This window comes from Amblyraja radiata, chromosome 6, assembly GCF_010909765.2.
Source record: "Amblyraja radiata isolate CabotCenter1 chromosome 6, sAmbRad1.1.pri, whole genome shotgun sequence".
Taxonomy (NCBI): domain Eukaryota; kingdom Metazoa; phylum Chordata; class Chondrichthyes; order Rajiformes; family Rajidae; genus Amblyraja; species Amblyraja radiata.
In genome coordinates this window covers 90,357,961-90,378,409 of record NC_045961.1, presented here as the reverse complement: position 1 = coordinate 90,378,409, position 20,449 = coordinate 90,357,961, and the positions used below count along the sequence as shown (strand labels likewise).

The 20,449-nt window shown below is 43.6% G+C and overlaps 1 protein-coding gene across 1 annotated transcript in view; it reads right to left on the bottom strand.

The window, feature by feature from the left end:
- Positions 1-4,535: 4,535 nt before the first annotated feature.
- Positions 4,536-20,449, bottom strand: part of relt (RELT TNF receptor) — a 49,725-nt gene continuing 33,811 nt past the window's right edge. Inside the window, exons 9-12 of the mRNA XM_033023173.1 lie at positions 19,795-19,894; positions 17,216-17,434; positions 13,311-13,479; positions 4,536-5,533 (exon numbers count right to left, since the gene is read on the bottom strand). Of these exons, the coding sequence (XP_032879064.1) occupies positions 5,522-5,533; positions 13,311-13,479; positions 17,216-17,434; positions 19,795-19,894 (500 nt within the window). The 3' untranslated portion in view covers positions 4,536-5,521. The remainder of the gene's footprint in view (positions 5,534-13,310; positions 13,480-17,215; positions 17,435-19,794; positions 19,895-20,449) is intronic.

Sequence of the window (20,449 nt, the reverse complement as noted above, 5' to 3'; positions counted from 1 at the left end):
GTAAACTTTATGTGAATCAACCTCTCACATTTTGAAAGGGTGTTGTGCAAAGGTATCAGACTGAGGCATGGTTTAAAAAACATTTAGCAAGAACTATGATAAAAACACAGTGCCTCTATGCAGTCTTTCTGAAATCAAGCCAATGTTATTGTGTTTTTTGGATTGGCACCAATTCCAATCAAGTCGTGAGGAGAGAACCTGTTCTCTTCTGCGTTGTGACAATAGTTTAAGCTCAGATTCATTTTAGAGTCAATAATTAAGGTCATTCCATAGACGTGTGCCTCGGAACAGATTGTTTGGGCACACTATGGACAAGGTCAGGAATAAATGATGAGTCTTAAATCTACCCTCTCTGAATTTCAAAAGCTTTGCCAATTCTTTCAGGATGACCTTTCCCAGGACCTACAGTCTTGCACGTAGAATGGTTGATTTGGTGGCTACATCACAATGGATGCCATATATAAGCTGTTGATTTGGAGTGAAAGATTGCTTTGTGGTTGCTGTGGACTCAGATGCATTCATATTGATGCTGCTGAATGACATGATGAGAGGAGATTGTTTCAAGGTCAAGGTAAACTGGACTGGCAAACTGGAAGAGGAACAGAGTGTGGTTTGCCATCCAGAATGAACTAGTTTGGCATCTCAAGTGTCTTTTCCAACACAATCAATGTGTAGATAGATGGACCATAGATGGGACTCAAGAGCCTGGTTATTATTGTCACATGTACCAACGTACAGTTGAAAGCTTTTTCTGCATGTTATTCAAACAGATTAGATATACCACACATAGATACAATAAGTTAAGTTCAATGGAGAGAGTAAAGGGGGAGATACAGAGTGCAGAATACTGTCCTCAGCTTTGTAGTACTTAGTTCCCTAGACAAAGTCCAATGTCTTCAATGGGGAAGAGGTGACTCAACCAGTTCCTTAGCTTATGGAAGGACCATTCACAAGCCTGATAATGGAGGGGAAGATGATGTTCCAGAGTGATGGTTCAATCTTCTGTACCTTCTGCTGGATGGGAACAGAGGAGGAATGATCAGAGTGAGACAAATGTTTGATTACGTTGGCTGCTTTTCCGTGGCAGTATGAAGTGTAGATGGAGTCAATGGTGTGAAGTCTAGTCTGTATGAAGAATTCGGCAACATCCAAAACTCTGCAATATCTTGCGGTCTTGGGAAGAGCTAGTCGCAAACCAAGATTAGATGCAACCAGACAATACACTTTCTGTGGTGCAAATGTAGAAGTTTGTAATCCACTGGAGATGTGCTGAATCTCCTCAGTGTCTTCAGGAAGTACAGGCATTGGTGTACTTTCCAATCCACACCATCAATGCTAATTGGGGCATGTGCTCCTTGACGTCAATAATCTTGCTGACATTAAGGGAGAGGTTATTGTTCTGACACCATGTCACTAAGCTCTCTTATCTTCTTACCGTACTCGGCCTCACCTTGTTCAGCCCACCATGGTGGTGGCGTCTGTCAACTTGTACAAACATGACTTCCAGAGTTTGAATGGGATTATGACATCGAAAGCAGAGGTATAGTCAACAAATAGAGTCTAACATAGGAGTCCTTGTTGTTTAGGTGTTTCAGAGATGAGTTTAGGGCCAGGGAGATAGCATCTGCTGTGGACCTGTTCTGAGAGTAAGCCAAGCTGTAGTGGATCAAGAGTGATTGGGATTCTGGAGTTAATGTGTGCCACCACCAGGCAAAGCTCTCTCAGAGCACTTAATGATGGTGGATGTCTGTGCACTGGGTGGTAGTCATTAATGAGCATCCCCTACTTTTCTTTGGCACTGAGATGATAGTGGTCTTTTTAAAGCAGGTGGAGACCTGCAAAATGAGTCATGAGAGGTTAAAGATGTCTCCAAACACCTTTGCCAGCTGATTCACACAGATCCCAAAGACACAGTCGAGGACTCCATCCAGACCAGTTACTTTCCATGGATTCAAGGTTAGTGTATATACCCCAACCATGGAAGCTACAGCGAAGACCAAGGAGGATTTCTCTTCCAACCTGATATGCTTCCCAGAGACAAACTAATCCTCTAGTTGGGGTAAAGCCACAACTCTGCAGGAGTGATTGGCAAGGATGAAGGAGGGAAGGCAAAATAACAGAGTTCCTCATCAGACAAGGCACTTTAAACACTCATTGTAACATTTTAACCCTGTTTTGCCACAGAAACAGAATGCAAGATTTAACCTTCATTTATAATCACACAAAGAGGGATCACAACAATGTCACCTGCAATGTGCCAGGTACAATGGCTAGTGGACTGAATAATCAGCTCTACAGCAAACTGGCCCCAGGAAAAACAATGTTGAGGAGTGGACATACTGCGTTATTCAAAGGTCAAGTCTGGTAAAGGAAACCACACATACTGTCGAACATGGTGTACAAATCACTGCTCAGCTATTAGGTTTCTTCAGCAATTTAGGTCTCTTTTGGACCTTAACGTTGTCGGTTGGGGGGGAGGTAATTTCTGATGTTGTGATTAAATCAAGTTGGGAGAAAACCTGGTGGCAATTTCAGAACATTAGGAAAGAAACTTGTGCATATCTCTGATGGTACGTCAGAATAACAAACTTTATTTCATTGGCCAGAACCCAAGTAAAAATGCTGCAACATAACCAACCAAAGATAAATACCACCCATGATACAAACATGGACTTATATTCAGTGCATCCACTAGATGTCCTAAAACTGTTATGACTAGGAATAAATTAAGTAAACACTCACATAACATACCATTAAAACACATTTAAAAAGGCAGCAATATGTAAATTTTCACCCAATATTAAAATGGTGTAAACAAGTTTTACAAAAATGGATAGAATCAGGAATCTAATTTTCAGTTACACAACAGATTCCTTATTTAATTACTCAGTTAAACACACTAATAGTGGTCTCAATCTGCCATACATGATTTCTTTATAATTTTGGTTCCACTTCTCTGTAGCAGTGTGGAAATAGAAGTTTTTAAGACTTTGTTTGACTGGGACAGAGCTTCCCCTTAAAATAAGCCAGAAGCCGTATATTCTGCTAAAATCAAACATTGGGTGGTCCCATGCTTACTGGCGAGATCAGACAGAGGGGACAAGTTCCATACCAGGGTAGCCCTTTCTGCAATGAAGGCCAATCCATTTGTTTTACAGGATAAATTGCAAAATACTTAACGATTACAGAGTAAAGCTTCAGAGACAACGTTGGTGCAGATGTCCTTAATGTGTGCTTGCTTCTGTCCTTGGTTGGCACTGGAGAAGCAACTCCCCACATTCGCCATGATGGTAAATCTACCCTGGGAAGCTTCCCATTTTCTCTTGCCACTGGAAGCAATGTATAAATCCCAGATCGCTGTTGAATGCTGGCACTGGAATATGATATTACTTGCTCTAAAAATCCTCTTGGCCAATTGAATATTAAGTTCAAATTTGTTACATGTAAAAATGCAGTGATTTTATTTTTTAACAAATATCTTATTTAAACAATTGGCCCACTTAAAAATCCAAAGAGAGTTTAAACTATGTGTACAAGCCAAAGTAACCATCCTTACTGCATACTGCAAGTCAATGGGTGTTAATTTATCATTTTCTTTTAAAAAGTTACATTTTAATAACATCCCACAAAAGGGACAGCAATAAAATAAAAACAAAAATTGTTAAGAAAGCCATTAAGTCACTACTCCAAATCAGTGGAACCAATCCGCCTCAATGGCATGCAATCTACCTAAAGCTGTTTCTAACAATTTAGGAATATAATATTACTCCGTTCCACCATTAATGGTTGGTTTGTGAAATAATTGATGGTTTGGGATGGTGGGGCATTTATCACAATTACCTCCAAAACTCAAGGCTCTAATCAGATGTATATTGGCTGTTTTCTGACTAGAATCTCTTCATGATGGACGAGTCACAATAGGGACAGAATTCACCAGGACTATTTCAAACTCTAGTTATTATTGTGCATTCGACCCTCTGGTGTATGCACCAGGTAAATACACCTCAAACGGGTTGATATTTATTGCACAGACTGGCTGCGAGTTCATTGAATAGCCACTAAAAATGCTCTGGGAAGGGGAAAATACAAGGCAGATAATCCCAAATGGTAGAAGTTTGGGGGGGGGGGGAGCTGGATCTCCCCCCCCCCCCCCCCCCCCCCAAACTTCTACCATTTGGGATTATCTGCCTTGTATTTTCCCCTTCCCAGAGCATTTTTAGTGGCTATTCAATGAACTCGCAGCCAGTTCATTCTACATACTTGGATAAACTGCAGTTCCACAATGTGTGATTTGCCAATTTCTGGATGAGGGAACACAGCTGTTGCAAGAGTTGGCATTAACCACAACCACACAACTAGCAGTAAGTTGACAGATGAGAGGTGTGTGCTGTTAGTACACAACAAACACCAAGTTAAATATCACGAAATACCCTCCCTTTTCTTAAATAAATGGCAGCCAAGCCATGCCTAGATAGCAACAATTTACTTGTGGAGGTAGCAAAATAATTTGTTATATTATTCCTTTTTTTTAAATTAAAAAAGGGTATTATTGCTTTTTAACATTTAAATCTCTTTACAATGCCATAATTAAAAAGATAGAGAAAACAATTTAGATCTTTGACCATGTCAAAAGATATTTCCATTGTTCCTGCCTTTAATTTTTTAAATGGCTAGGTGGCCAGTTTTGAGCTGATTTACTTACCATAGCATCTAGGGAATGTCCCTTTTTTAAAGAGCTCTGTCACCATTACTTGTTCTTTGGGTAATGTTGGACCCTGAGAGAGCTTCAAACGCTGGTCCTTATTTAAAAAATAACTAATGCAACAAATGAATGTTGACACTCCTATTAATCACATATTTTCACATTATGTTCGGAAGTGGCTGCTTAACATCTAAGTGCTTATTGCATTTTTCTTTAAAATTACGCAGCGTTAACTCTCCCTGCTATTTGCCGGCTGTCGGTCCTACAACCTAGCCTTGTTCAGGTTCACTGCATGGCTTAGTACTACATGTGTAATCACAAGGATGCTGTTAAGCTTAATTCCACAGAAGGACTCTGGTGGTCTTCAAAATAGAATAAAAAAATCTACAAGATGGCATGAAACTTGATCAAACAAATGAATCAGTCTAAAAGAAAATTAAGGGTCAACAAATAGATAAACAGCACCTTTATGTGCAGTTCAAGTTACAACTTTTACAAAACAAGTTAATATTTGAAAAATAACACAAGAGTCAAACGATGGGAGAGTGATTTAGAGGGTACACATTCCAGCTGTTGATGGCATCTTGTTCCTCGAATCTCAGTTTTCCAGTTGTGTTCACATGACCGAAGGCAGCTTCCCTGCATTCTTTTTAGGTAGACCACATTTTCTCACCTTTTGCACTAATAACCCACAGTATTTTGGAAAGGGATTTTTTTTTTCCCTATCTCAAATGTTCATATTTTCAAGGCTTGCATTGTCCACCTTTTCTACAGCCCACACCAGGGGTAACTTGGACCACTTCAGGATCTTCAATAAACTCAGTCACCAACCTGTTTAATAGAAGAAAAGGGTTTTAAAGTCTGCAGTGGGCAAATAAGAGGTTACTGCAATATGTGATTGAGAGTCCTGTAGTTCTCCACTACACCACTCTGCAATAACTAACTTTCAATGTTAAATATATTTTTCTTCAAAGGTTTCAACTATTCTTTGTATTCATGGGTATTTTCAAACTCTGATCTTCACATTTGGGAGCAATATTGGTCTCCTTGCAAAATGTTGATGTTTTGAAAACAGTACAGAGAACAGTTTGGTTCAAAGACTTGCAGATTGATTGGCTTGGTATAAATGTAAATTGTCCCTACTGTGTGTAGGATAGTTTTTGCGTATCGCTGGTACGGACTCAGTGGGCTGAAGGGCCCGTTGCTGCACTGTATCTCTAAACTAAACAAAATTTGCTCAATTGATAGCTGGAATTGGTGTAATAATGTCATAAAGTCACAGCACAGAAACAGACTCCTGGGGCTATCACATCCTTGCAGACCATCAAATACCTATCCATATTAATCACATTGTTGTCTTCTTTGTGTTGGCAATTCAGGTGCTTATCTAAATACCCTAATGTTGCAAGGGTCTCTGCTCAGGCAGTGGTGTTCTTGCCTTTCACTGGGTGAAGAGGTTCATCTTTAGATCATTCCTGGAGCTTTAACCCCTTGCTCTTAGAGTTAGATACCTGCTTTGCAGAATGCCCTTTGAGGGCAAGTCAATCCGGCTAGCTCAGTATCTCGAAACAAGGAACTGCAGATGCTGGTTTACACAAAAGCTCAAAGGACAAAGTGCTGGAGTAAGTCAGGGGGGGGGGTCAGGCAAAAATCTCTGGAGAAAATGGATAGGTATAGTCAGAAGAATGATCCCGACGTGAAACAACACCTATCCATGTTCTCCAGAGATGCTGCCTGAACCACTGAGTTACTCCAGCATTTCATAAGTTCTAGGAACACAATTAGGCCATTCGGCCCATCAAGTCTACTCTGCTATTCAATCATGGATGATCTATCTCTCTCTCTCAACCCCATTTTCCTGCCATCTGCCCACAACCGCCGCCATCCTTCCGAATTAACAATTTGCCAAACTCCGCCTTAAAAATATCCATTGATTTGGCCTCCACAGCATGCTGTGGCAATGAATTCCACAGATTCACCATCCTCTGACTAAAGACATTCCTTCTCATCTCCTTTCTAAAAGTACATCCTTTTATTTTGAGGCTTAACACGACTTCCTGTCATACAACCATGCAGATGTCACGTGTAAATCTGGTAGTCACCATAATTAATTTCCATTTCCTCTGGTTGTACCACAGCGGCCTCACAATGCTGCCTCACCAACTTAGTGGGTGATTTTCCATTGTACTGTTTTAAAATAAATCATGCAATTCTGTTTGAGGCTTAAGTTAGTTATTGTGGGGTTCAAAGAACTCCAAGTATCAAGCATACAATGCACTTGCCTCATCTATCCTGTGCACAACACATTTTGCAGTCTATCAGTCCATTCAAAATCCAAAATCACAATTTGTGATTTCATTTTGAAGCACAAACTATGTAGCTGCAAGTTTTTAAAAAAAAAACACATTTGCTAATAAGAATGCTATGAAGATTAAATTATCTTCATTCGGTGTTTTCCATCTTGTTAGGAGGATTGTTAAATTTACACTCTGAAAGTATTTATTGGATTAATTACGATGACAGAAAGGAACTATAAACTTGGAACAGAAGCAGGAATGGGGCCTCCAGCCTTCTGCTCTGCCAATCTACAAAACCATTGCAGATCTTGTGTCTTTTCTCTGTTCCTGTCAATAGACAATAGGTGCAGGAGTAGGCCATTCGGCCCTTCGAGCCAGCACCACCATTCAATGTGATCATGGCTGATCATCCACAATCAGTACCCTGTTCCTGCCTTCTCCCCATATCCCCTGACTCCACTATCTTTAAGAGTCCTATCTAGCTCTCTCTTGAAAGTTTCCTGCCTCTTGTGTGTCCAAACCCTTAATAATCTTATATGTTCCAATAAGATATCCTCTCATCCTTCTAAAGTCCAGAGTATACAAGCCCAGCTGCTCAATTCTCTCAGCATACGAGTCCTGCCATCCCAGGAATTAACCTTGTAAACCTACGCTGCACTCCCTCCATAGCAAGAATGCCCTTCCTCAAATTAGGGGACCAAAACTGCACACAATACTCCAAGCGTGGTTTCACTAGGGCCCTGTACAACTGCAGGACCTCTTTGCTCCTATACTCAACTCCTCTTGATATGACAAGATGCCATTCGCTTACTTCACTGCCTGCTGCACCTGCATGCTTACTTTCATTGACTGATGAACAAGGACCCCCAGATCCTGTTGTACTTCCCCTTTTCCCAACTGGACACCATTTAGATAATAATCTGCCTTCCTGTTTTTGCTACCAAAGTAGATAACCTCACATTTATCCACATCAGGGAATTGAGTATAGAAGTTGGGATGTTATGCTACACGTACTAGATGTTGGTCATGGCTGTACTTGGAGTACTGTGTTCAGTTTTGGTCACCCTGGTATAGGAAATATGCCACTTGGCTGGAAAGAGTACATAGTAGATTTACAAGGATGTTGCTAGGATGAGTGCTTGAGCTATGTGGAAAGGTTGGACTGGCTAAGACTTTATTCCTTGGAGCATAGGAGGCTAAGGGGTGATCTCATAGAAGTAGATAAAATCATGAGGGGAATAGATAGTATGATTGAATGAATGAAGTCTTTTTCCCCAGCGTGGGGGAAATCGTGAACTAGAGGCCATAGGAGGGGAAAAGATTTAATAGAAATCAGGGCAACTTTTTCCACACAGAAGGGTGGTTATATGGAATGAGCGGCCAAATATAGTAGTTGGGGCAGGTAAAATAACATTTAAAGGATATTTGGACATACATAGATAGGAAACGTTTTTTGGGACATGGGTTAGAAGGGACTATCTTGAATGGGGCATCTTGTTTGGCATTTCTGTGCTGTTTAACTTTAAGTCAGTATAACTTATTGAATGCAAAATGAAGGCTACCTTATTTGTACAATGTTTCAAACAGGCTAAACAAGAATTGTTTGGTAAAAATATATAATTAAGCTATAATGAAAAAAGCCGTAATCAGTAACCACAAATTACCAGATTGTCTATCAAATCAGGTCTGGTCTACTCATGCCCTTCATAGAAGGAAATCTGCCAACCTTACCTGATCTGGACATGAGATCCACCAATATGGTTGATTCTTAACTACCTCCTCAGTTCAGGGCTAATCAAGAATGACCATTAACGGTTGATATTGACAGCAATAAATAAATAAATGTGTGTCATTAAATGATTCAGATACAACCTTCTTCAGTGAGAAAAATCTTTACGTGTCAGAGAATGAAGGAATTGTGGAGAAATATACGAAGATTTGCCTTGTGTAAGCATTCTATCAGTCAGCCTGTTTTAAACAAACAATCTGGTGATGATGCAGCCAATAATTTAATTGTGAGCAGGAGGAATCACAGATGCTTGTTTAAACCAAAGATAGGCACAACAAGCTGGAATAATGGAGTCAGGCCGCTGTCTGAAGTAAAGGAATAGCTGACGTTTGGTGTTGAGACCCTTCAGACAGTCAGGGGAGAGGGAAACATGCATTTTGTAACTTTGTTGGTGCCAGAAACGTGGTGATTCTTTGTGTACTGCCTAGATGAGGGCATAGAAACATAGAAAATAGGTGCAGGAGTAGGCCATTCGGCCCTTCGAGCCTGCACCGCCATTCAATATGATCATGGCTGATCATCCAACTCAGTATCCTGTACCTGCCTTCTCTCCATACCCCCTGATCCCTTTAGCCACAAGGGCCATGTAGATGGGTTATGCATGATCTTGTACACCAACGGCAGCTTCCCCAACTTGTCGTCAAACAAGTCTGGGTACTCGGATAGTGGATCCATCACAGCTTGCACCTCGTGGACCGTACGGTCAAACGACACCAGACCAAGATCCTGGCATGCCTGGTTGCTCAGCAACGTCACACAGTCACTGTCCAGAATAAAGAAAGACAGGTCCTGGGAAGATTTCTGCAGCACGCAGTGGAAGGTCGCCCTCCCCACAGGTGTTAGTTCCTCTCCCCCATATGCACGCAAAACAGAGCGATCTGCAATCAGCAGCTCATTCTTCCTTATCTGGTGGAACAGCTTTGTTGACATTACGTTCACTTTCGCCCCCGTGTCCAGCTTAGCAGAGAAGGACTTGTTGTTTACAGTTATATTCACAGAAGGATCAGGGAGGCGAGATCGGCTGTGGAGGAGAGTGTAAATACTTACATCTCCCGTGGAATAGCTGAGCTCAGAGTCGGGGGCAGCGTCAACAGAGGACTGAGAATCCATCTCGCTATCAACTTGCAGAAGGTTGTTTAGGAGTTGTCTGGGAGCTGAGGGCACTTTCCCACGGGACCGGCAGGCAGCTGCAAAATGGTTCCTTCTCCCACAGAAATTGCAGGTCTTCCCAAGGGCTGGGCACTGTGATTCTGTGGAGTGCACGTAATTGCAGTTTGGACACTTTTTAGATCTCGGGTCCCGGGATGTACGAACGGGTGGAGGGCGAAAGTTGTCCCTCATACGACGTTGTCCAGCAACACGTTAGATTTATGGCTCGGCTGTCAGACCCCCTCTGCCCATGCGGAGGGGTGACCACTTCGGCAATGCGGCACGCATGCATTGCCCGAGTCAGGGTTAGGTCAGGCCGTTGCAGCAGTTCGGCATGTAGCTTCTGATCAATCATGCCAGTGACGAGAATGTCTCTGGTGAGCTGGTCGCGCATGGTTTCAAATCGGCACGTTGTCAGTCTGCAGCGTTTCCTGGGTATGGTGAATTACCTGGGGAAGTTTATCCCCGACCTCAGCGAATTGAGCGCACCCCTGAGACAGCTCACTAAAAAGGACATTGCCTGGGCATGGTTTCCACCACCAGCAGGCGTTCGACCTGCTAAAGACGAGGCTGGTCAGCACACCTACCCTGAAGTTCTTTGATCTACGGCGCCCGATCGTGGTCACTTGCGACGCCTCTCGCTTTGGACTGGGTGCTGCCTGCCTGCAACCCCACGCTGATGACTCACTGCTGCCCATCTCCTATGCCTCTAGGACCATGACGGACACAGAGCAGCGCTATGCTCAGATAGAGAAGGAGCTGCTGGCGGTGGTTTTCGCGTGTTCGAAGTTCAAGGACTTCCTATTTGGCACCAGGTTCTCCGTTGAGACGGATCACCAGCCACTGGTAACGATACTGAACAAACCTATACACTGCGCTCCAGCCAGGCTACAGCGGATGATGCTGCAGCTACAGCGCTTTGACTTTAAGATCATATATAAGAGGGGCACCGAGATGCATGTTGCTGATGCGCTGTCCCGGGCCCCCCGGGCCTCCTGCGACCGGCACCCCTTCGAGCAGTCGGACTTACAGGTACTGAACGTTAACTTCGTCCCTTCCAAGCAACTACAGTGCCTGGTTGCACATACCGCAAACGACCCTGACCTGCAGCAGCTTGCTGCTGTCATCAAGCGCGGGTGGCCCACCAAACGGAATTCGTTGCCTGCTAGCGTCCACCCCTATTTTTTGGTCCGCGATGAGTTGGTCCTCCGGGACGGCATCATTATCAAAGGACACAAAGTGGTCGTCCCTGCCTCGCTGCATGGCTTGTATTTTGACGCCGCCCACATGGGGCATCCCGGGGCTGATGCCACTATCTCGCATGCCCAGGAACAGTACTACTGGCCGGCCATGGCTAAGTACATCCAGGCCAGGGTGGATTCCTGTCCGGACTGTAACTCTCTTGCCCCGCATCAGCAAAGACAGCCGCTTTTGCAGCAGCCTGCCCCTGACATGCCCTGGTCTTCTCTGGCTGCCAATATTTTCGACTGGCGTGGGAAGCAATACCTTGTGCTAGTAGACTCTTACTCGAATTGGTTCGAGGTAGACCTCCTCCCTGCCATCACCTCCGAGATGGTGATCAGCAAACTTCGCCGTCACTTTGCCACGTTTGGTTCCCCTGTCCGGCTGCAGACAGACAACGGACGCCAGTTCACCAGCGCCTGAATTTCGTGCGTTTGCTGCAAAGTGGAACTTTAATCATTTCACCAGCAGCCCGGAGTACCCGCAGAGCAATGGTCTAGCTGAACGGGCGGTCCGCAGCGCTAAGCACCTGCTTGAACAAACCCGCCTCTCGAACGGGGATTTCTATCAGGGTCTCCTGAACCTTCGGAACATTTCCAGAGACAGTACCATGGGATCCCCTGCCCAGCGACTCATGTCCCGTGTTGTCCGCCCTCCGATGCCTATTGCCCAGCAGTCCCTGATGCCCAAAGTCCTGCAGCCTGCTGATGTCCAGCAACGTATTGCCCAGAAGCACGAAATCCAGCGCCGCTCGCATGACAAATCCTGCCGCCCTCTTTCGCCACTGATGCCTGGACAGGTCGTCCGTTTGCAGACGCCCACCGGCTACTCCCGACTTGCCACCGTCGTCGGGTTTGACAGCGCGCCACGGTCCTACCTCGTGGATTTTGAAGGGACTGTATACCGACGCAGCCGCCAGCACCTGTTGGCGGTTAACGAGCCCAAACCACCTCCTGCGATTCCGTATACCCCTCCGTCGCGTGTCGAGCCTTCCTCCACTAACGTACCCTCTGCTCCCTGCATGCCACGGTCGGTCCCTTTGCCTCGGGTACCCCCCCCTGCTCCTCCTGGTTTGCTCCTCAGGCTCTGTTGTCCCCTGGAAGGTCTTCTCTTCTCCCACTTCTGCTCATTCTACCCCTTCTGTTTCACCTGGCTCACCAGTGCCTCTCCGTTCCCCCTCCAAGCTGGGTTCTCCGCCCACCTTCTCTCCCCGTCCTGTTTCTGTTCCTGTCCCTCCTCCTCTTCTTTCGGGTGGGGAGGGTGAAGGTGCGGTGCGCACTCGCTCGGGTCGGATTGTAAAACCTCCGGCTCGCTACGGAGAGTATGCTTAGCTTTGCAGGTTCTGTATAACAAACCTGCCATTGTTGTAACTTGTTTAAATTGTAAGGGGAAGGATGTAGATGGGTTATGCATGCAACCTATAATGTAGTTACCTCATCACCACTAACCACGCCCCATCATATTAGTATAACTGTAGTATCCTCCCTTTGTTCCTCCCACTAGGTCCCAGTACGCCTGAAGGCTGGATGCAGTCAGTGCTGGGACGTGTGTGCCATGTGCTATAATAAACTACCAGTAAAGGTTACAGTGTGTCAGCTATCACTCCTTTACAGGCCACATCTAACTCCCTCTTAAATATAGCCAATGAACTGGCCTCAACTACCTTCTGTGGTAGAGAATTCCAGAGATTCACCACCCTCTGTGTGAAAAATGTTTTCTTCATCTCGGTCCTTATCCTTAAACTGTGACCCCTTGTTCTGGACTTCCCCAACATCGGGAACAATCTTCCTGCATCTAGCCTGTCCAACCCCTTAAGAATTTTGTAGGTTTCTATAAGATCCGCCCTCAATCTTCTAAATTCTAGCGAGTACAAACCGAGTCTATCCAGTCTTTCTTCATATGAAAGTCCTGACATCCCAGGAATCAGTCTGGTGAACCTTCTCTGTACTCCCTCTATGGCAAGAATGTCTTTCCTCAGATTAGGAGACCAAAATTAGGAGACAGGTCTGCTGTATGATTTTACCAGATTGATGCAAAAAACATTTCATGATATCTAGGTACATGCAACAATAAAGTATCATTGAATTGAATCAAATGCAACTCAAGCACCTCAGGGATTGCACACTCTTACCTCTTGCTGGCTGTCTGTGTGTTTTAAGCATTTCATTGAGTCCAGCAGAGATTTTTGGTCCATTGAACTGTCACAGGTAATGTCCCCTGAATCATTTTTCATTGACAATGGGAGATATTTCCCATCAGTTAAATTCGGCTTCTGTTCAGGAATTTGAGTAACGCGAAACCTGTCATAGTAAGGAGAAAATGATGAAAAGTTGAAAAATGCATTACACATAATAATGTTTTTATTTATTTATTAATGTCCTTGAATTTTGGCTATATTATTGTAGCTCTAGCAAAATGCATTATAATAATGAATACATCTTCAAAAATCTTCAAGCATCTTTCAATTAAAGTATTTTAGTAAAAGAAAAAGAATTGGGTGTTAGAATTTCCATTAAATGCTGACACCTAAAGAGAGAGATTTGGGTGGGGTGGGGGAGGACCTTGAAGAACCTGCTTCTGGGTTGCATTTCTCCTGCCTTCAGCCCACGATGCCTGCATCAAGCACAATGGGCTACTTAAACTAAGCCCTTCTACCTGCATGCGATCCATATCCCTCCATATTCATTTGCTTATTTAAAGCCTCTTTAGTACCACTTTTGTTTCTGCTTTCACTACCACTGCTGGCGGCAGGATCCTCCAGGCACCCAGTACCATATGGAAAATAATTACACATATCTCCTTTAAACAGTCTCCCCTATAGTATAGTACTGCCTTTCAGTATTTGACAATGTCACCCCTGGTAAAAAGGTTCTGATTGTCCACACATCTTTATCATTTTATACACATCGATTAGGTCATCCCTCAGCCTGACATTCCGGAGAAAAGAATCCAAGTTTGTGGAAACTATTTATATCTGATATCCCCTAATCCAGGCAGCATCCTGGTAAACCTCTAAATGATTCCTATTGATGAACTCATGTGCTCCGTTCCGTGAAATCGCGAACAGAATGAACAGCGAGAGATTCTTATCAGCAGCGGCTCAGATAATGATGCTCATTATCCCAAGGCACAGCATTCACATCCGTCTCTTCCCAACCCTAGTTCTCCAACAAGTTTCACTGTCCTTCTAATTGTACTGATTGTATGCCTCCATGCCACCTTCCCCATAGCCAACAATGAACCATTCTACATTTCCTTAGCATCGTCTGCTTTGATCTGTCGTTTACACACCTTACCCCTCCATATCTCTAGACTCCCTCTCCCCTGACTCAGTCCGAAGACGGGTCTCGACCCGAAACATCACCTCCTCTTTTCCAGAGATGCTGCCTTTCCCGCTGAGTTACTCCAACATTGTGTCTATCTTAGATCAATTAGGCCATGGCTACAGCATTCAGCTCTGTTCACCACAATACAGGAAAAAGGTGAAGGCCAGAGGAGACTTATAAAGATCATGGAAGTATTTTAGTTCAGAGGTGTGCTCTCACCAAGGTCCTATATAATTGTAGAAGGACATCTGTCATCTCATTCTCTTGTAATACCATTTGCTATCCTAATTACTTACTGCATGCGAGCTTTCATTGAGAGGCAAGACACCTAGGCCTCTTTGAACATTAAAATGTCCCCAATCAGAATAGGTTGCAGGTCAGACGAGGATTTACTCAAGCAGAAATGTCAACAGCCCAACACTAAACCCCCGACTTCAGTGCGTAAAAAAAAAGAAATACTACAGTGCTTCGAAACAGTGTAGAAAATCAGGCCATGTCAGTCATTTCGAATCATCGACATATAGTCAGAGAAAATGACATATAGGAGACATGCTCTCTTTGGGGGCATGTGAATTGGAGATGGATTGCCCAGTAAAATATTAGTCTTTGAAAATTACACAATTATGTCAACACTGAACCAGGATAAATTAATTACTATGAGGTAGAATGGTAGTTAATTGTATACAACAAACAACTCTGTAAAAGGTCTTATTCATTTGTGTGCCATTGGCTGTCTGTACATTCTACAGCAGAGCATTTCAATGTGCTGATTAAGCATTATATTTTAGTAACAGTGGTAGAAAATGTTAATTCAATTGACATGTGCAGCAGACCAGAAGAATGTAGTGATGTTTTAATTGTCCTCAGCTTCCCTGGCCTGGGTGAAAACAGTCACAATATCCAGTCAATTCCATTTAGAGTGAGCAACCACAATTAAATAAATAACCAGTGTTCATTGTATGGAGTCACTCATGGAAGATGAGCAATTGGGAATGGTAAAGCTGACATATTGTGGAAACACTGCTCCATGTGACTTGGAGAAGGGAAAGAGTTGATGAAACATTACATTTGAAGTAATTAGGACTATTCATAGATGGTCAGGCTTGTGTAGAGTCTAAACAACGGCACAGTGTAGTTGAAGAAAATGGCCTATTCTTTGCTGTATAATAAATGTGAAAGTTGACTTCAGGTCATGAGGAGAGAAAAGAGACAGAAATCAGTAATAACAGGAAACAAATAAATGTGAATAATCAGCAGGGCCATTGACATCTGTGGAGAGAGAAAGATTTAACTTTTCAGATTGATGAATTTCCATCAAAACTCATGAATTGTTAACTCTTTCTCTGTCCGAAGATCCTACATAGATATGTGGACAATAGGTGCAGGAGTAGGCCATTCGGCCCTTCGAGCCAGCACTGCCATTCAATGTGATCATGGCTGATCATCCACAATCAGTACCCCGTTCCTGCCTCCTCTCCATACCCCTTGATTCCACTAGCCCCAAGAGCTCCCTCTAACTCTCTTTTGAATGCATCAAGTAAATCGGCCTCCACTGCCTTCTGAGGCAGAGAATTCCACAAATTCACAACTCGTGTGAAAAAGTTTTTCCTCATCTCAGTTCTAAAAGGCCTTCCCCATATTCTTAAACGTTGGTCCCTGGTTCTGGACTCCCCCAACATGTTTCCTGCATCTAGTGCGTCCAATCCCTTAATAATTTTATATGTTTCTATAAGATTCCTTCTCATCCTTCCAAATTCCAGTGAATACAAGCCCAATCGCTCCATTCTTTCATATGACAGTCCCGCCACCCCGGGAATTAACCTCATGAACCTACGCTGCACTCCCTCAATAGCAAGTATGCCCTTCCTCAAATTAGGAGACCAAAACTGCACACAATACTCCAGGTGTGGTCTCACCAGGGCCCTGTGCAACTGTAAAAGGACCTCTTTCCTACTATACCCAACTCCTCTTGTTATGAAGGCCAACATGCCATTAGCTTTCACTGCCTGGTGTACCTGGATGCTTACTTTCAGTGACTGATGTACTAGGACACCCAGGTCTCATTGTACTTCCCCGTTTCTTAACCTGACACCATTCAGATAATAATCTGCCTCCTGTTCTTGCCTCCAAAGTGGATAACCTCACATTTATGTTTTATTATTATTAATGTTTAATGTGTCATTCCTAACTGTCACTGTATGTCATGTTGTCACTTGCGGGCAGAGCACCAAGGCAAATTACTTGTATGCGAATACTTGGCCAACAAATTTATTCATTCATTTATCCACATTATACTGCATCTGCCATGCATTTGCCCACTCACCCAATCTGTCCAAGTCACTCTGCATGCTCATAGCATCCTCTTCACAGTTCACACTGTCATCCAGCTTTGTGTCATCTACAAATTTGCTAATGTTACTTTTAATTCCTTAATCTAAATCATTAATGTATATTGTAAATAGCTGTGGTCCCAGCACCGAGCCTTGCGGCACCCCACTAGTCACTGCCTGCCATTCTGAAAGGGACCCGTTAATCCCTACTCATTGTTTCCTGTCTGACTTGTTGGAGTTTCAAGCATTTTATGATTTTAAATGAAAAGTTTATCATTAATGTGATGTAAATGTGTGGCAGAATAATTTGTATACTGTCGAAAACTTTAGATGATCTCCAAAATTAGAAGGCATGGTCTTCAGTGCAGCAAGATGCTTACCTGCCAATAGATAGGATGGTGATTTCACCAGGCCTACTGGCCCTGTTTCCCACTTTGACGGATTTGGTGGTGTTCCTGATAGGTGGATTCAACAGCAGTTCCGGCCACTTCTTCTGACTGCACCTAGTACAGCTGGAACCCAACAGGGTTGCAGAGGTCTGTACCGTGTGGATGTGATGATGTTTACATAGTTTGGGAATAGACAACAATGGAACAAACCTGTAGAAAATACAAAAGGGCTTGAGATCTGATCTTGGATCATTTTACCAATAAAGTCAATTCCAATGGAATAGACCATCAATGGAATGGAGTTTGCACGTTCTCCATGACCACATAGGTTTCCTCTGGGTGCTCCGGTTTCCTCCCACAACCCAAAGACGTGTGGGGTTGTAAGTTAATCGGCCTCTGTAAAGTGTGTGGGGAGTAAATGTGAAAGTGGGATAACATAGAACTAGGTCGAATGGGTGATCGATGGTTCATTTCCCCACATTCCCAAAACTTCAATGATTTACCATAGACCTACATTAGGGGCAATTTACAAATGGCCAATTAACCCATTGACCCACACATCTCTGGAATACGGGAGAAAACCAAGGCATCGAGAGAAAATCCACGGGGTCACGGGGAGAAATAGGCAGCACGATGGCGCAATAGGCAGACCTGCTGTCTCAGCTCCAGAGACCTGGGTTCAATCCTGACCACAGGTGGTGTGTGGAGTTTGCATATTCTCCCTGTGACCACGTGAGTTTCTTAGATTCCTCACACCTCCCAAAGACATGCAAGTTATTTGACCTCTGTAACTTGACCTTGGGGTGTAGGGAGAGGATGCGAAAGAGCAGATAACATGGAACAGGTCTATGTGGATATGGAATTATTCCATAATGTGCATCACACCATTATATTAATTACACAGAACAAATGGCCTTGCAATTCATCTGTGGGAAAATCAGGATAATTTCTTTAAATTAACTGGGTTTTATCAGTTTGCTTTATACAGTCAGATTAAATTCTTAGCTATTATTTAGAAAAGCCCAATAATTGCAATGAAAGAAATGGAGATTATCAATGCTGCTGCTTCCCACAGCTCTTATTAATGCACGTCTATTTGAATTCAGTAGCTGCTGTATCAGGTGGCAGGTTGCTTTCAGGTGGCAATTTTCCTTTTGCTTTTAGCAACTCATATGGCTGTCTTACGCACCAACATTATCAGAGATGCTTACAGTGGAATCCAACACACTACATTTGAACCGTGATTATTTTGTTGTACATGCAGCATTGATGTTAAAAAAACTTGCAGTTAACATTAGCAATGATCTCTCTACCAAAGGACGAGTTCTGTTCTCTTTCAAAACAAGATGTTAAAATGCAAACACTCCATCCAAAAAGGTCACTCCTTTTGTGACGGTAGACAAAAATGCTGGAGAAACTCTGTGCGAGGCAGCATCTATGGAGCGAAGGAATAGGCAACGTTTCTGGTCGAGACCCTTTTTAAGGGGACCACCCAGAACTTCAGCTTCGGCGGTGGCACAGCGCTGGAGCGCTATCGCGGAGCGGGTGATGCCTTGCCCGGGTCGCCGCACTGGAGCTCCGGAATGCTGAGACCGCAGGTGAACATCGTGGAGCTGCGGGTCTGTGGAGCGGCCAGCGGCGCCGAACCCTTCACCGGGAGCCTGGGATCTCGCGACGAGATCGTCAGTGGTGAAGCTCCATCGGGCGCGGCCTGTCGGCTTCGGAAGCCGCATTCTCCAGTTAGGAAGCGGCCTCTCCAGGTGTCCCAAGCCGCTGAGAGGGTTCTCCCGACGCTGGAGCTACATCACTCGGCGAGAACGGCCTGGAACAACGGGCCTCCGTAGAGGCGATTGCGGAGGCCTCAATAGGCCCGACTATGGGTGAACTGGGGATGGGGACTGGACATTGTGCCTTCCCCCACAGTGGGAACCATTGTGGGGGGATGTATTTATGTTTATTGTTAAATTTCTTTAATGTTATGTCTAATCTTTATCTGTGTGCTGCATGGCAAGACAAATTTCACTACACCATTTGGTGTACATGATAAATGTCCTTTGTCCTTGTCCTTTAAGCCATCCTTTTGTGATGGCTTACTAGCAGATTGTGTGGGAGGAATGTTTGTGAATGAAATGGTGGTGACCACTTCATTCTGTTTTGAATGTACATTGAGCTGAAATGTCAATGTTTTCTGGCAGAGGTTTTGTCCGTTTAGAGTCCAGGCAACCTTGTTCAATGAGTAGTATAATGAAGGGATGTACCTCACAAGTAGGATATATTGGGTGGGCAGGAGGATCTGGGGGAGGGAGGAAGGGGAAGAAGGTCAAGATCATCATTGGAGTTCTTTGGTGTGTGGCTTGTAGGAATCCTGGCTGCAAATTAAATGTGTAGCGAATGGATAGAATTCAGTACATGTTTTGCATTAACCAGTTGCATTATTCTATGTTGTCATCAAAGGAGAGAAAAAATGACAAGAGGCATAAAAATGTGTTCCATCACAAACTCGTCCAGATTCCTTCAGGAAAAAAAGCCAAATAGTCACAGATTTTAAAGTGCATATATTGAAAACTTACCTTTCTGATAAATTTTTACTGATTTCTGTCATATTGTTGGTGGTACTTCCCTTCAAGAGTTCATGCTCCCTTAACATCTCCTGCAAGGCTGCGGCGTTTTCTGTTATTAACAAGCACACCACAATTATAATATTTTTTAAATAAACGCTTTGCATTGCAACACTGATAACATCAGACAATACCCTGCTTCACAATCTCAAAGGCAGCTGCCCAGGCTGTTATCCAAGAGACTCGTTCAATATTTTATTCTTCATTGGGGAGTCAATCAAAAAAATTGAGTGGGAAGAAAGTTCCACTTTCTTGAATTGTTTATATACTAATATTAAGAGTTGGTGTGATGAATTAGAAGTGAATCTGGAACCAACTTAGACTGAAATTTCTTAGCACAATGAACAAAGCCAAACTATGTCTCAAACTAACAGCAGTAACACAACAGAATTAATGGTGCTTGCAGTGACATGTAAATTGGATCACAACAAGTGTCCTTGTTCTGTACTCCTCCCTATAACATCCTGTTTATGATTTTGGCAGTGATAGTGCACGGAGGCAATGTTCACGACAATTCTCAGCAGATACGTTGCACATTTTGTTGAATAAACATAGGTCTTATTTTTACTCTCTCATATTCTTTACTCCGAGGTTCTGATGGATCTGA